The sequence below is a fragment of the Taudactylus pleione genome, unplaced genomic scaffold (genome assembly GCF_031769625.1).
Source record: "Taudactylus pleione unplaced genomic scaffold, aTauple2 ptg000378l, whole genome shotgun sequence".
NCBI classification, from domain to species: Eukaryota; Metazoa; Chordata; class Amphibia; order Anura; family Myobatrachidae; genus Taudactylus; species Taudactylus pleione.
This window is the reverse complement of record NW_028284779.1, coordinates 8,787,691-8,804,937: the sequence shown is the minus strand read 5'-3', so window position 1 is coordinate 8,804,937 and position 17,247 is coordinate 8,787,691. Positions and strand designations below refer to the sequence as shown.

General features: G+C 47.4%; 1 protein-coding gene across 2 annotated transcripts in view; it reads right to left on the bottom strand.

Annotated features, from left to right (window-relative positions):
* The window catches only part of NFKBIE (NFKB inhibitor epsilon), a 38,641-nt gene extending 34,579 nt beyond the window's left edge, over window positions 1-4,062 (bottom strand). The window contains exons 1-2 of one of the 2 annotated variants that reach the window (XM_088445385.1): window positions 2,772-4,062; window positions 1,233-1,607 (exon numbers count right to left, since the gene is read on the bottom strand). In XM_088445385.1, coding sequence (XP_088301511.1) covers window positions 1,233-1,585 — 353 coding nt within the window. In that variant the 5' untranslated portion in view covers window positions 1,586-1,607; window positions 2,772-4,062. The other variant, XM_088445386.1, reaches the window with a different exon arrangement.
* Window positions 4,063-17,247: the final 13,185 nt, after the last annotated feature.

The following is a 17,247-nucleotide window of genomic DNA, read 5'->3' as shown; positions in this document are numbered from 1 at the left end:
CAAAACAACTGAATAGCTCCCAAAGTGTAATGTGCCAGATAACACATGAGATTTCTATCCTGAACACTGAATGACCAGCTAAGGGTCAACTGAGAATTCATAAAGCTGGCCACACCCATAGCGATATTTTACCCGATCTGGATGATTCCGATACATTGGAACGACAGATCGTGTAAAATATGGCCAAATCCTAAGTAAATCGCGAGTCCCCACTCACGATCACGATGCGCGTCCCCACTGGTCGCACATCGCATCGTCAGATCTGCCGTGCAGTAGGGCAGATCTGATAATCTAGGAGGCGATGCACTGTGACAGTCTGACTGCAGGAGAGGTCGTTTGAAGCTTTGACACCAAATCGTGTGGAGATCGTGTGCAGAGCTGCCGGGAAGGAAATCGTACACATCGGCTGATCGTGTGCAAATCGCCATGTGTGTGGCCAGCTTAAGGTGGTGGTGGAGTTATTGTCAGTGTTACAGAAATGTTTAGTGATTAAAGTAAAGATAAATATAATAAATCTGCCTGTTCTAGAAGCTCACACATTACCCATACACTCTCCAAAGATCTTGGCAGTTACTAAGGATGAGTCTCCTAGACACCTGAACATACAGCACAGCATAGGTACACAGTCGCAGAAAACTAGATCGCCAAACTTCCAAACTGCAGCATGTATGGTACTGGCAGAGTGTATACTGTATAAACTGGTACAAAAAGCCACCTGCAGGATGCTATACAGAGACTGTAGGCCTGATTCAGAGGTGGAGGCAAGTGGTGTGGGTCCTGCGCCTTCGGTAGCAGCGGACCTGTGATGATATACAAATGCTGGAGGTGCCATCTTTACTAATAAGACGCCCACCTCCGGCTTCTCAGATCTGCTGCATGTGTCCCAAGAAGCAGCGCCAGATCACCGTTGGCAACACTGCGCAGACCATCAGAGTAACTCTAAGGTAACTCAGACCATGTCGAACGCTACTAAACTAAACTGCAGCAGGCAGTAAGTGAATGTGCGTCAGGAGACGCAGTTGCTGGCTTCGGCACGTCTCAAAAACGCCCCCCAAACAGCTGCAGACGGATAGTTAACCGACGACGCAGGACCAGATCGGCACCTGCGCAGATATAAAAACATTATAGTCAATTGCGACCAAATTTATTTAGCATCCAGCTATGAATCTGCCCCTGTATACAGTACCATATCCCAAATCTGAGCATAGGGTAATGTTTAGGATATAACTCACGTGTCCCCCTCTTCCGACAAGTATGTCAGGCTGTTGATGTGCTCCATGTCCAGGCTGCCAGTCTCCGGGGGTCCACTTGAGGGCAGGCAGCTCTGTGGCAGTGATTCGGTTAAAGATGAAGAACCATAAGACGAGTCTATCCGATCAAGGTCCTGGAGTTCACAAATTTTGTCCGTAGATTTGGCTTCATGTGGGTGGAACCCGTCAGACATAGGGGTCCCTTCCTCAGGCAAGGACTGAAGTCGAGAAACCTCATCCTCGTTCAGAAACTGTACAGATTCCGCAATTCCAGAGTCATAGCGCCCCTCTTCTGGTTGGAGGCTCAGTTTCTTCCCATCCCACTCATCTGCCATGGTGAACTTAGCAAAATACCAGCTGGAAACAAAAAGACAAACAGCACTACAGTGACTGGGGAGACCACAGTCTACGGGGATGGGGTGCACAGACAGTAAGATGATCCCCAGGTAACAGTGGAGACATAGTGTGCAGTACAGTCAGAGGGGTGACCCCCATAGTGTGCAGTACAGTCAGAGGGGTGACCCCCATAGTGTGTAGTACAGTCAGACACGGACCCCCATAGTTGTAGTACAGTCAGAGTGCTGACCCCATAGTGTGTAGTACAGTCAGACAGGGTGGGTGGGATTACCCTATAGTGTGTAGTACAGTCAGACAGGGGGGAGTGATCCCATAGTGTGTAGTACCGTCAGAGTGCTGACCCCATAGTGTGTAGTACAGTCTGACAGGGGGGGTGACCCCATAGTGTGCAGTACAGTCAGACAGGGGGGTGACCCCATAGTGTGCAGTACAGTCAGACAGGGGGGTGACCCCATAGTGTGCAGTACAGTCAGACAGGGGGGTGACCCCATAGTGTGTAGTACAGTCAGACAGGGGGGTGACCCCATAGTGTGTAGTACAGTCAGACAGGGTGGGTGGGGTGACCCTATAGTGTGTAGTACAGTCAGACAGGAGGGAGTGATCCCATAGTGTGTAGTACAGTCAGACAGGGTGGGTGGGGTGACCCCCATAGTGTGTAGTACAGTCAGAGGGGTGACCCCCATAGTGTGTAGTACAGTCAGACAGAGTGGGTGGGATGACCCTATAGTGTGTAGTACAGTCAGACAGGGGGGAGTGATCCCATAGTGTGTAGTACAGTCAGAGTGCTGACCCCATAGTGTGTAGTACAGTCTGGCAGAGGGGGACCCCCATAGTGTATAGTACAGTCAGAATGCTGACCCATTAGTGTGTAGTACAGTCAGACAGGGGGGTGACCCCATAGTGTGCAGTACAGTCAGACAGAGGGGTGACCCCATAGTGTGCAGTACAGTCAGACAGGGGGGTGACCCCATAGTGTACAGTCAGACAGGGGGTGACCCCATAGTGTGCAGTACAGTCAGAGTGCTGACCCCATAGTGTGTAGTACAGTCAGACAGGGTGGGTGGGGTGACCCCATAGTACGTAGTACAGTCAGACAGAGTTGATACCCCCAGGTGTAATACATGCAGCAGAGTAACGGCCTAGGTGTACCGAGTTACAACTCACCTCTTACATCGGGGGATCCGGTAGCTTCATCTCCCAGGAACTAACTAACTCTGACACCGCCGCCTCTGGAAAACCCCAGCCACAGCTGCGGCCAATCACAGAGCGCGTTACTGAGAGCTGAGCCAATCACAGGCCGGATTCTACCCGTCTCACTGCTGTACTTCTCTTTTATTATTACCTAACACTCTACAACACCCGGGCCCTTATATACTGTATGCATCACCTATATACAGTGCGATAATCTCACTGTACGGCCCCTATATACTGACATTCCTCACTATACTCCTATATATACACATCCCCTATATACAGAGCGATAAACTCTCACTATACCCCTATATACTGACATGCCTCACTACATCCCTTATATACAAAGCGATAAACTCTCACTATACCCACCTATATACTGACGCCTCACTACATCCCCTATATACAGAGCGATAGACTCTCACTATACCCTATATACTGACATGCCTCACTACATCCCCTATATACAGAGCGACAAACTCTCACTATACCCCCTATATACTGATATGCCTCACTACATCCCCTATATACAGAGCAATATAAACTCTCACTATACCCCCTATATACTGACACGCCTCACTACATCCCCTATATGCAAAGCGATAAACTCTCACTATACCCCTATATACTGACATGCCTCACTACATCCCCTATATACAGAGCGATATAAACTCACTATACCCCTATATACTGACATGTCTCACTACATCCCCTATATACAGAGCAATAAACTCTCACTAGATCTCCTATATACTGACATGCCTCACTACACCCACCTACATACATCCCCTATATACAGCGCAATAAACCCTCACTACACCTCCAATATACTGTACAGTACTGACATTCCTCATTACGCCTCTATAATAGTGTTCCCAACCTCGGTCCTCAAGGCACACTAAGGGGCATATTCAATTGGGGGCGACAATAGCAAAAATCCTGCACCCGCAGACTTTTGCATGCGGGTGCGGGATTTTTGCTATTCAAATGGAGCAGGGTTTTTGAGCATCGGGGGGGGTGGTTGCGCACCTCAAGAGCACGACCAGTGTTTCCTAAAATCCACAATTCCACAAAAAAATGGTTGGGAAATGCTCTGAGACCCTGGCAGCACCCCTCCTAATAACTAATTAAGCAATTGGAAGTTTCCAATTAGCTTAATTGGTCAGTAATACTCACCTTCCGCAGCGCTGTCTTCTGCATCCAGCGTCGGGACCTGGTCTCCTGCAGCAGCGGTGAGTATGTCAGTGCGTGTGTGTGACCCACGGTCTGTGTGTCCCTAGTGTAAGTATGCCCCCTCCCCGTAATGGGAGCCTCACTCCCAGAACTACATCTCCCAGCAGCCCTTGTGCCTCCTTGCAGCCCCTAGAGCCTCCTAGCAGCCCCCTCCCCAGTGAGAAGATGGAGGGGAGGACACCGGGAGCCGCAGAGACCACTGGAGACCCCCGTGGCAGGCAACCCAGCGATCATCTTTTAAAAATTGGATACCGCGGGTATCGGGAGCGCGCATACCCACGGTAATCCAAAATTGGACGCAAGGGCATGAGATTTTTTCCTTCGCTAAACCTCGCGCCCAATTAAATATGCCCCTAACAGTCCAGGTTCATACTTAGGCCCGTATTCAATTAGAAGCGAAAAACCGAGATCCCTGAAAAAGTATCACCGATTTCGACTTTTTGCCTGTCGGAAAAGTAACGCCGTATTTAATTCCATCCACTTTTTGCGTACGCGAAAACGCAATGCTATGTAACAGGCGAAAAAGATTCGCCTCTGAATAGGTGGACTAAAAAAGTGCAAAATCTCTATTTTGGGGTGCAAAGGTGGGGAAACCACTCTGCACCCTTGGGACAGCCCCCAAATGATAACTACATAAAAAATACACTAAAAAAAGTGAGGAACACCCCAAAAAAGCACTTTGAAAAAGGGGGCAAAAAAGTGCAAAGTGGGGGTAACAAACATAAAAAGTAGCGAAATATACTTTTTTGGGGGGGAGGGGGGCAGCAAGTATGGGTGAGGTGTTTTTTTGATTGCAGGTGTTTTGCTGAAGGTGCGTTTTTTTTACGTTACATATAACTTCAGCTTGGCGACTTTTAAATATGCTTGAACCCACTTTCAGGTACCCCAAATTTGACTGGGCTACTTATTTTCTCCTAAAAATACTGCAATTGTGCGAACTTAAGTACCCCAGTTTCATTAGGGCTAATGGGGCACTACTACATTGATCCCCAATGTTTCCGCATCTTTTTGGGTGGTGCAGGCTAATTTTCCTGATTCTGACACCACTTTTCGCCTGTTCTGAATTCGCGTGTCTCCGTTTTCGCGTCTTGGAATTGCATACAGCGAATAGTGGGGGTGCGCACAATAAGTTTCCGTGGCTAAAATATGCGATATAGGCGAATCCGGCATGCTAAAAAGTATCGCGGGTGCGAAACGATTGGAGGCCTTAGGCCCGTATTTAATTAGATTCAAAAAGCCGAGATCCGCAAAAAAGTATCGCCGATTGCAACTTTTCACCTGTCGGAAAAGTGTCGCTGTATTCAATTCCATTTGCGTACGCAAAAACGCAATGCAATGTAATAGGCGAAAAAGATTCGCCTCTGAATAGGTGGAGAAAAGAAGTCCAACATTTTTGTTTGGGGGTACAAAGGTGGGGAAACCACTCAGAACGTTTGGGACAGACCCCCAAAGGACAACTGCGTAAAAAAAAAAAAAACTTAAAAAACTAAAGAACACCCCAATAAAGTACTATGAATTTGGGGGGCAAAAAGTGCAAAGTGGGGATACAAGTTCGCAAACTAGTTAAATAAGGTACTGGGTGTGCACTAGGAAGGGGTCAAGAGTTTTGGGGATTGCAGGTGCATTTTTTGGGGTGCAATCTCACTTTATTTAAAAGTTCACTTTACAGACATTTAAACATGCTTGCACCTATTTTCAGGTACCCTAAATATAACAGGACTACTTATTTTTGCCTAAAAATACAGCTTTATGATATTCCTCACCACTTGTGCAAATACGCAAATTAGTGGCAATTGTGCAAACTTATGTACCCCAAATAGTTTTATTAGGGCTAATCAGCCAGTACTACATTGATCCCCAAAGTTTTTGCATCTTTTTGGGGCGTTCAGGCTGATTTCCCCGATTCCGACACCACTTTTCGCCTGTTCTGAATTCGCGTGTCTTCGTTTTCGCATCTTTTGGAATTGAATACGGCGAATAGCGGGGGAGCGCACGATAACTCTCCGCAGCTAAAATACGCGATATATAGGAGAAAAGTCCGGAATGCGAAAAAGTATTGCGGGTGCGAAACTAATTGAATACAGGCCTTAATCTCCGTACACTATCTCTCGCCAAGGCTTAGTACATAGACCCCTATGTCACTAAAAGTCGCACAGTGCATGTTTCCTAGCGTGAGGCGCAGTTACAATTTAGACACGCAGTATCAGAAATTAGGGATGGCCATCGGTACCTTACCCATCGATTGGTGTTTTAACTGGAACCATCAATGGTTAGAATTTTTTCTACCGTCGATTGTTCCCACTAACAAATAACTGTTCATGCGCAGAAGAGGCTTTGCTGAAGAAAGCGCGCAGAAAAAAGTTTCCTCTGCGCAAGTGCGGCGTGGCTCCCCTGGTGCCGCTGTTGCTGCGTGCACTGCTGAGTAGAATGGGACAGACCTCGGCTCACCTGCAGCAGTGGTTGTTTGATTATTTTTTTTTGCATGCGCCTCAGCTCAGGCAGCAGGCTAGCTGGGTGAGCTCAGCCTCGCTCACCTCAGGGCTGACACACGTCCACATAGGCAGGGCAAGAAGCAAGTGGCCACCTTCCCTGTCTTTGAGGATAAATATAGTGGGTGGGAAGGGGCGGGGCTACTGAGTGCTGACTGACACAAGACGTAGACAGCCTTCAGCATGTCTGCTCTGCTGCCGTAAACCATGACTGTCAGCACTTAGCGCGGCAGCAGCACTAGTAGTGAGTGTTGTGGGGTGACCACTAAAAAAAAAAAAACATCGTCATCAGCCCCACACCCACCATCGCTGGCGGGAAACCATCTGGCTCACCGTTAACGATGGTGAAAGCATTCAACATTGTCCATAAACCATCAATGATTTTTAATCATCGATGGCCACCCCTATCAGAAATGTGCTAGGCGTCCCTGGGAAGTGGCTATTCAGACGCTGATGGACCGTATAGGAGTGTCGCAAACGTCGCTTAACTGGATGCAAATTCAGATACTTAAACATTCACACGGGAGGCCATAGTCTAGCGGAGAATCTGCACCTACCTGGTGCAAGTTTTGATGATGCGACCGATGATTGCTTCTAAAGAGGCTCAAAGTAGGCGTCTCAGTCCTGGCGCAGTCAGATGCAGGCTTGTGAATTGGAGAAGGACTGATACTAGCATTAGTATAAAGTCTCAGATGCAACTAAGGCAAATGACGCTAAAGAGGCCGCAGCAACGAACAACTTCTAAGCAGCCACAATACTCGAGGGGCCTGATTCAGTGTTGGTAGCAAACCCGATGGTTTGCGAACAACTCCGATGTTAGAAGATCTGCGTATGTGCAGAATCTGTACTGTGCATGTGCAGGTCTCCTGCTCGCTCGCTCACAGTGCCCAGGCTCCACAGCCTGACAATCCATTTGGGAGCGGAGCAGGGGCAACGTCAGGCAGCATCCCAGAAAATGGGGGGTTGTTGGCCCCATTTTTTAGGCGTGCTGAAGCCAGTGCTGGGTCCTTGTATGCAATCTTCACTGGCTTCTGCTGTGTAAAACCACCGGCCAGACTGAGTGACCTGAAGTTTACCAGATGACCATTGGTCAGGCAGAGTGATCTGATGCTGTGTCCTTGCACGTGGCTGCGGGTCACAGAAGCCGTCAGGAGGCGTCTATTTACACAAGATGCCTCCTGCGGCATTAGCCTATTATTGCACAGTAGCTGTGTCACAACTCTGCATTTCACTATAAATCCCCTATATACTAACATGCTTCACTACACCACTTATATACCACTATACATCCCCTATGTACAGATATACCTTATTACACCCCACTATATAATACATTACCACACTATACACTCCTATATATTTCAATATATACTCACTATATATAGTGATATAACTCACTATATAACTATTTCTTCAAGGTCCATAGGGGATCCACAGGGTTGACCTTGGGGTATAGCTGGATCTGGATCCACGGGCACCACTCAGTTAAAAGCTTTAGCTCCCAGTGTCACAAGCCAACGAGACCTCCACAACAGACACCGCTGCTTACAGATCTACAGGGACAGGTAAGGTCACTGGTCACCACTTGCGGTGATCCGTGTATTAATGCAGTCCGTCGCCTTCGGTCTGTCCGGTGCTGGCAGTGGCGGCGGGCCCTACGCTCGGGTCATGGCGTTGCTGAGCTGCTTTCCTCCTACGGCCACTCCCCCTCTGAGGTCTCCGGCGGCCATCTTTTTCTATAGTGGCAGCGCAGATCTCCCAGGCTTTTCGTGGACCAGTCCCCCAGTATACATCTCCCCTGCAGGGACAGTGTATGCAACACTATAGACCTCCCAGACACTGAATCTGGGCAGGTTGAGTGTAGTAACAAGGTGCCATGAGTATTTCTTTCTGCATGGTATGTGACTTTGCTAGGGCTGACTGTGCTTTATTTCTGAATACTGTCAGTCTATACCAGTGTTGGCTAACCTTGACACTCCAGCTGTTATGGAACTACATAACCCAAGTATTATCTTTCCTATATATGTTACAATTTATTCACTTTTGTTGTCATATGAAACAGTTTATAACTCCTAATAATTAACATATATATATTTTTCATATAGTCTACATTTATTGTATACTAGAGAACATGATTTTCCCATTCATTTTTTTTTCTTTGCCTTAGGGCTAAACAGTATATCTTCTGGAGTACTAATTTTAACATATTTTTAGATTTCCTTTTATTCTAGACACAATAGGGAATATTATTTCCCAATATATATAATGTGAATTTGCAAAATAATCACGTACACTGAAATTAAAAATGTAAAAGAAATTAATTCTCCTAAGAAACCTTCTAGATCCAATTAAATCTCAGATACACCCCTTGACAATGGTAACTAGGGAATAGGGTATTTAAACCCAGTAACAGGTGTGGCTCTGTTTGCCCTGATGAAGCCGGACATTCGGTGAAATGTGCATAGGCAGTTGCACTTACTGTGTCTCCTTATGTGAAAATTGAAAAACAAATGTGTCAGTTTTAAATATGTCAATATTTGTGCAAAATAACAGAGTGAATGCAATGTATTGGCAGAGTGTGTAGTGCTAATTGAATTGAGACTGTAGGCGCTTGTCAGCCCCACGTGAGCATCGGCTAGCTGACCGCAAGGTAACTCTCACTGCAATAACAGCAGAGAGTAATTGCGGAGGGACACACTATATCAGCAGGAGTCCTGAATGTGAACCATGCTGAAAGCCTGACAAAGCTGTTAGACACAATAGAGGCAGGAGAAACTGTCATGCTAACTAGGGATTCTGACATGTGCAGGAAAACCACACTGTGACTTATAGTAGCCATCCATTTAGAACAGGAGGCTATACATGATATACATGATATTTTAGCTATATGAGCAATGATATATCTCCACAATACTAGAAGATCAGTAAAGAAATTTGCTTGAAGAATCAGTATATATCTCAATAAAAAGAGAAGATTGCAACAGTGTTGCCTGAGACAGCTGAGATTTCACAAACAATATAACAAATTTTGAGACAATTGCCACATTATTGGATGGAGTCTATATTGTTGCTATATGTAACACAATAATAATATTCTGAAGGAAATATAATCCAATGGGGTTTTTCTCTTTTAAATCAGAATAAACATACTGACATACAAACACAAACAATAATTATTAAAAACACAAATAAGAGACACAGAGGTTATGATTTTTATATCACTTTATTTTCAATCTTTTTCACTACTTTATTGATTTTAATCTACTTTTCATGCAATTTATAAACCGTCAAATAAAAGTTAAGTTTTAATTTTGATGTTAGCCTTACATTCATGGTTCCAAGTGTGCACCAACTAATCTCACTTTCTATTAAATCATAAAGAGTCTTTTCTTTTGGTTTTTTTTGCCCCCTTTTCTTCATTAGAGGTATACGTTAGTATACCATGAGAAAGGTAGCACCCAAGTATCTCATATGAAGAAATATACATCCAATGGATTGTATCCCAGGATGTAAGTTGATAAATATTATTAACATATAGAGGGTATAAAAAGATACAAGGGAACCTGGTTTTGTTTTTCATGTAAATACAAATGAATAAATACATGAACATAATGTAAATTCTGTGCGGAACTATTCCCATTGTTTTTCAAGTAGGTCGAGCACTCCGCTGCTCTCACTCTGCTCTCCTGCAGGCGCTGCGCTGCAGGGGTTGGAAAGGAGGATTTATCACAGGATGGGCTGTGTGTGAGGTGCTTTCAGTTGCCTGGTCCCTCCAACCCCCCAACTATGGGACAGGACCCTCCTTGGGCGATGTTTTCTCAGGTGCTGGCCTCCATCGCAGGTCGCCCGGCGGTCCCGGCCGTCCTCGGCCATATGGGGTTACCCCAAACAGCCATCCTCCCCTCTCAGGGTATCCCGCAATTATTGCAGTCTACTCTTGGGCCTCTGGCCCTGATTCAGAGCGCTCGCTCTGAATCTGGGCGTTTTTTTTTTTTTTTTTTTTTGTGCGGCCTCCTGGCCGCTTGCATAGCTGTGGGTGACCACCCACAGCTATAGCGAGCGGCCAGGATGATGGTTGCGATGGTCAAGACCATCGCGACCACTGGGCTTGCGACGAGACTCTTGTGGTATGGTCTCGTGGCCGCAAGCCCCAGAGAGTTTCTGGTTCTAATAGAGCCGGAAGCTCTCTAACTGACATCACTGGTGATGTCAGTGGGGCCGCCCACAAACGGCAGGCGTTCGCTTGGGAACGCCTCCGTTTGTGAAGCCACCCCCTGACCATGCCTACAAAATTGGGTGAGCTGTCGATCAACATCGACAGCCGCCCCTTTTGTAGTGAGCCACGGAGCGAGATATTTTCTCTCTCGCTCCGGGGCTTGCGCATGCGCAGTGCGGCTGATGCGCGTGCGCAGAGCATCAACCCACTCGCGAGCGCTCAAGCGCTTGCGAGTGGGTCCGAATCAGGCCCTGAGACTTTTACTCCCTATCTGGGGTTACCGCTTTATATGCAGTCTTCTCCGGTGACTCAACATTCAGTCATTCCCTTCCAGGGACTTCCGCAAGCTTGTCAGCCACCTAGGGTGGATGTGTTCTCTAGTTCAGTCCAGAGTTTGGCTGGCCTTTCAGACCATGCTATGGAGTGAAAAGTCTCTGAAGACGTCAATCTATTCTCTCAGGGGCTGTGGCCCGTCCGTCCATGGGTTGCTAAGGCCATTGAGAGCTGGGCCAATGTGCTGGAGTATACTTTCCCTGAGGAGGTTCCTGAGGATCAGATGCCAGTCTACTGACCTCCAGAGTCTCGACCACAGCTGTGTCTGCTCACCGCTCTTTGTGGTTACGCTACTGGAGAGCGGATGCTGATTCCAAAAAGGGCCTGGAGGCTTTGGCCTTCAGTGGGGAGATATTGTTTGGCCCAGACCTGGACAAAATTGTAGACACCCTGGCGAAGTCTAAGTCAGCTTTTCTGCCATTGGCAGCTGCGCCTTCAAAGGCTAGGACCTCTGCATTTTGGTCCTTTCGTTCTCAGGGAAAGTCCAAAGGTCAGTCCTTCCCTAGGCAATCGGCGGCCAAGTCAACCCCTAAGCCTAAGAAACAAGCTTGGAGTGCTAGACGCCCTACTTCCAAGCTGGAGGATAAACCCTCAGCCAGAGTGGGAGGCCGACTTCTTCAAATCGCCCATATATGCTTGGGTACGAGAAGTGGTCTCTCAAGGGTACATCCTCTCCTTTCATCAAAGACCTCTCCACCAGTTTTTCTGCACGAGTCCTCCTCTGGATGAAACCAAGGCCTTGTAGATTCAGGGAGCCATAGAGTCTTTGCTGAAAGCAGGGGTCATTGTTCCAGTTCCACTTTCTCAGCGTGGGACGGGTTACTACTCTACTCTGTTTCTGGTTCAGAAACCCAATGGTTCTCATCGGCCTATTCTCAATCTAAAGTCTCTGAACAAGTTCCTCAGAGTGCCCAAATCCAGGATGGAAACTTTGCGTTCCATCATTCTGGCTATGGAACCTGGGAACTACATGGTCTCCCTGGACATCCAGGATGCCTACCTTCATGTTCCCATAGTGCCTTCACACCAGCATTATCTGCGGTTTGCTACACTTCCAGTTTCAGGCGCTGACCTTTGGCCTCTCCACGGCTCCAAGGGTATTCACCAAAATTATGGCTGTCATGGCTACCCATCTACAGAGCCAAGGTATACGGCTTCTGCCGTATCTCAACGACCTCCTACTGCTGGCAGGCTCTCCGGAAGTACTTCTATGACATCTGCACCTGACGATCGCTTGTCTGCAAGCGCACGGGTGGCTGATAAATTGGAAAAAGTCCTCCCTCATTCCCTCACAGAGGATGGTTCATTTGGTAGCCCTTCTAGATTCTCATCACCAGAGAATTTTTCTAACCCCAGAAAATATATCCTCCCTACAATTGCGGGTGCGCAGTTGCCTGTACAGTTGCCGGGTGTCGGTTGACTCGGCAATGCGGGTTCTAGGGTCCATGGTGTCCGCGTTCGACATGGTGGAATATGCCCAGTTCCACTCCAGGCCCCTGCAGGGGCTGATTCTATCCAAATGGAATGGGTTACCACACCGGATCAGGATGCTGGTGTTGTATCCGGAGGTGCACCTGTCTCTGTCTTGGTGGCTTCAGACATCTCATGCACCCTCACACATACACACATACTCACCTAGTATCCGAAGTAATCCATAGGGGTACCTGAAAAAAAAATCCATACTCACCTCTCCTATGCGTAGATCGCGAACACTTGTCCAAGTAGACATTCCAGGGGTTAAAAAAAAAACATCGCAAAAAAACCCGAGCCATGCCGGACACAGCAAAGGTATGTGTGTACACATACCTTTACTCCACGTAAATGACCGGGGCACACGTGTGCCCCGCCATTGAAGAGGCCGCCAGCCAATCAGGGAGCATCTCCGTCGGAGCAGCTCCCTGTTTGGCTGAATGCGGCCAATGTCCCATAGACTTCAATGGTGAGAAATCCCCATTGAAGTCTATGGTGGGAACCGCTACACCGTAGCCGCAAGGTTAACTCAGGTTAATCTTGTGGTTACATCACTGATACAATGTCGCGACAACCTAGGGTGCCGGAGTTAGCCCTGGACTAGGGTGCCGGGGATACCCCCGGACTATCAGCATAGGCCTTGGGTGCCCTGGAGAGGGGTCATAGGCACACGCAGGGGGGGGGGGTTCCGGTTGCCTGGAAACCCCCCTCCCCAGCCCATAACCACAATAGAAATTGTAAAATAATAGAATTTTACTGCATGTTCTTCTCAGAATCACAAATGAAATAAATAGCACCCCCCTGTTGATCTTTTAATATGTGTCAGCCAGTATTAAATACACCTGTGCACCAACTAGGAGATCTGGAAAACATGCAGTTAGGGGTGCAATGCTATAGACCACCAATAGAGTAAATTATTAATATAGTATAATACACTATTCAGTGCATAAGAAGACCAATATGTACATATATGCCCAGGGTAGTGCTAGGTTCTTCTGCTGCACCCCCAGACTCCCAGACTTGCTCCAATGCTCTGGAATGGAGCCCCCATCTGAAATAAAAACATTTAGCTCAGGCAGGATGGCCCTACTGCCACATTTAATGGCTTACTGGGATTGCTGGTCTTGGATATGCTGGAATTATGATGCACATTACACTTTGTATGACACATATTAAAGATGGTTAAGTGCTAATTATTCATGGACTGGCCACACTCACTCTAAAATCAAGCATTTGGAAACCCCCCTCTAAAAATCCTGCGTTTGCCACTGGGGGTACCCCTTTATTGGCGGGGGGGTACCCAACTCTCCAGGGATCCCCGGCCTGGACTTACTAGCGGTCAGGGATAATGCTTTGGCCGGGGAAACCGGTGAAAGGTTTTCCCTGGCTGTGGCATTATCCCCCCACTAGAAAGAGTTCGGTGCTGGTTTTGGAATTTTCAGGGGACCTCTACTCGTTTTGTCCCCTGATTTTCCAGAACCAGGACCAGCTCTACAAAGCCCTGTGCTGGTTCTTAATATACAGGGGCCCCCTATGCATTTTGGCCCCTGTATTTTTAGAACCAGAACAGGCTTTATAAAGCCCGGAACTGGTTATGCTTTTGGGGAGGGGTTGCACATCATTTTTTTTTATATTTACAACCTTTTACATAAGTACACACAGAAACATGCACGTATCTCATGGATATGTGCATGTTTCTGTGTTAATCTGACCTGCTCAGGATATACTCGCTATTCTGAAGCAGGTCTAATATTTGGGGACTTTTGGTAATCTTTTTTCTGCGAGTCTAAAACAGACACCCTATTACATTGGGCGAGTTGATTGTTTTCAATGTGAAAACATCTGGATGCGAGTTTGAGAATGGGGAGTTTTAGTAACTCTGAAAAATGCGAGTTTAAGTGAACTGACACCCTATTGCATTGGAGAGTTGTGAAAAATTGCGAGTTTAGCACCAAACTAGCAACTTACCAAATCTGACACCCTATTACATTTGGCCCCTCATCTCACCAGGGGCCGACCCTTTTGGATCTTGGACTGGGTTCTTCTCACAGATGCCAGTCTCCAGGGTTGGGGTGCAGTGACAGGTCCACTTTCACTTCAGGGCCGTTGGACAACGCAAAAAGCAATTCTCCCGATCAACATTCTGGAACTTCGGGCATTGTTCAGGGCCTTCCAGTTGGCGGTTCACGTTCTTCAAGGAAATGCCATGCAGGTTCAGTCCGACAATGCCACCACGGTGGCGTACATCAACCATCAAGGGGGCACTCGCAGTCGAGGAGTGATGACAGAGGTGTCACACATCCTATCTTGGGTGGAGTGCCATGGGCCGTGGGTCACCTTACAGCCACCTCGGCAGTGTTCATTCCAGGAGTCCTAAATTGGGAAGCGGACTTCCTCAGCTGTCACAACGTGCATCCCGGGGAATGGTCTCTTCACCAAGAGGTGTTTCAACTCCTTGTGGACAAATGGGGTCTGCCGGAGGTGGACCTCATGGCCTCCCATCACAATCACAAGTTGTCAGTGTACGGGTCCATAACAAGAGATGCCGAAGCAAGCTTGGTGGACGCTCTGTCGGTGAGGTATACCTTCCAGTTTGCGTATCTATTCCCTCCAATCTCCCTGCTTCCTCAAATTCTTCGGAAATTCAAGCAGGACGGCGGCACGATTCTGCTGGTGGCTCCGGCTAGGCCCAGACGTCCTTGGCACTCAGATCTTCTCTCCGTCGAGACCGTTCCTGCTGCCTCAACATCCGGACCTGTTGTCTCAGGGTCCCTGCCTTTATCCAGATCTTGGTCGTCTGTCTTTCCAATGCAGGGTAATTATACTAATCATCCCATTTGAATGTACATATCTCTTGTTTTTTTGTATAACAGCTTCATAATAGGGGTCAAATGCAATCAGGGAGATTGCTACTATTTCAGAGAATCGGAGAATTGGCAAGTATGCAATTATGGCACATTGAGAACGGGAGATCCCCTCTGTGCATGTGCTGTTTGAGCCGAAAGCTCTGTGGGGTTGGCGGCCACGAGACCCTACCACAAGGGTCTCGTCGCAAGCCCAATGGTCGCGATGGTCTTGACCATCGCGACCATCATCATGGCCGCTCGTTATAGCTGTGGGTGGTCACCCACAGCTACGTAAGCGGCCAGGAGGCCGTTCTAACAAAAAAAAAGACCGGCCCTGATTCAGAGTGAGCGCTCTGTCAGTGTGTCCGGCTCTGAATCAGAGCCTCTGTCCGCAAGCATAAGCAAAAATAAAACAACTGACCGATAGCTACCATCAATAGTAAAACTAATTGACATCAGCTAGCGACAATCGATGATATAGAGCTGAATATAGCTGGCAGTGAGGGTGACAAAGAGCTGAATATAGCTGGCAGTGAGGGTGGCAGAGCTGAATATAGCTGGCAGTGAGGGTGACAGAGCTGAATATAGCTGTCAGTGAGGGTGACATAGAACTGAATATAGCTGGCAGTGAGGGTGACAAAGCTGAATATAGCTGGCAGTGAGGGTGACATAGAGCTGAATATAGCTGGCAGTGAAGGTGACATAGAGCTGAATATAGCTGGCAGTGAAGGTGACAGAGCTGAATATAGCTGGCAGTGAAGGTGACATAGAGCTGAATATAGCTGGCAGAGGGTGAGAGAGCTGAATATAGCTGGCAGTGAGGGTGACATAGAACTGAATATAGCTGGCAATGAGGGTGACAGAGCTGAATATAGCTGGTAGTGAAGTTGACATAAAGCTGAATATAGCTGGTAGTGAGGATGAGATAGTGCTGACTATAGCTGGTAGTCAGGGTGACATAGAGCTGAATATAGCTGGCAGTGAAGGTGACATAAAGCTGAATATAGCTGGCAGTGAGGGTGACATAGAGCTGAATATAGCTGTAGTGACGGTGACAAAGAGCTGAATATAGCTGGCAGTTAGGGTAACAGAGCTGAATATAGCTGGCAGTGAGGGTAACATAGAGCTGAATATAGGTGACAGTGAGGGTGACATAGAGCTGAATATAGCTGGCAGTGAGGTTGACAGAGCTGAATATAGCTGGCAGTGAGGGTGACATAGAACTGAATATAGCTGGCAGTGAGGGTGACAGAGCTGAATATAGCTGGCAGTGAAGGTGACATAGAGATGAATATAGCTGGTAGTGATGGTGACATAAAGCTGAATATAGCTGGCAGTGAGGGTGACATAGAGCTTAATATAGCTGGCAGTGAAGGTGACATAGAGCTGAATATAGCTGGTAGTGAGGGTGACATAGAGCTGAATATAGCTGGTAGTGACGGTGACATAGAGCTGAATATAGCTGGCAGTGAAGGTGACATAGAGCTGAATATAGCTGGTAGTGAGGGTGACATAGAGCTGAATATAGCTGGCAGTGAGGATGAGATAGTGCTGAATATAGCTGGTAGTGACGGTGACATAAAGCTGACTATAGCTGGCAGTGAGGGTGACATAAAGCTGAATATAACTTTCGGTGAGGGTGACATAGAGCTGAATATAGCTAGCAGTGAGGGTGACATAGAGCTGAATATAGCTGGCAGAGACGGTGACATAGAGCTGAATATAGCCGGCAGTGAGGGTGACAGAGCTGAATATAGCCGGCAGTGAGGGTGACATAGAGCTGAACATAGCCGGCAGTGAGGGTGACAGAGCTGAATATAGCTGGCAGTGAGGGTGACATAGAGCTGAGTATAGCTGGTAGT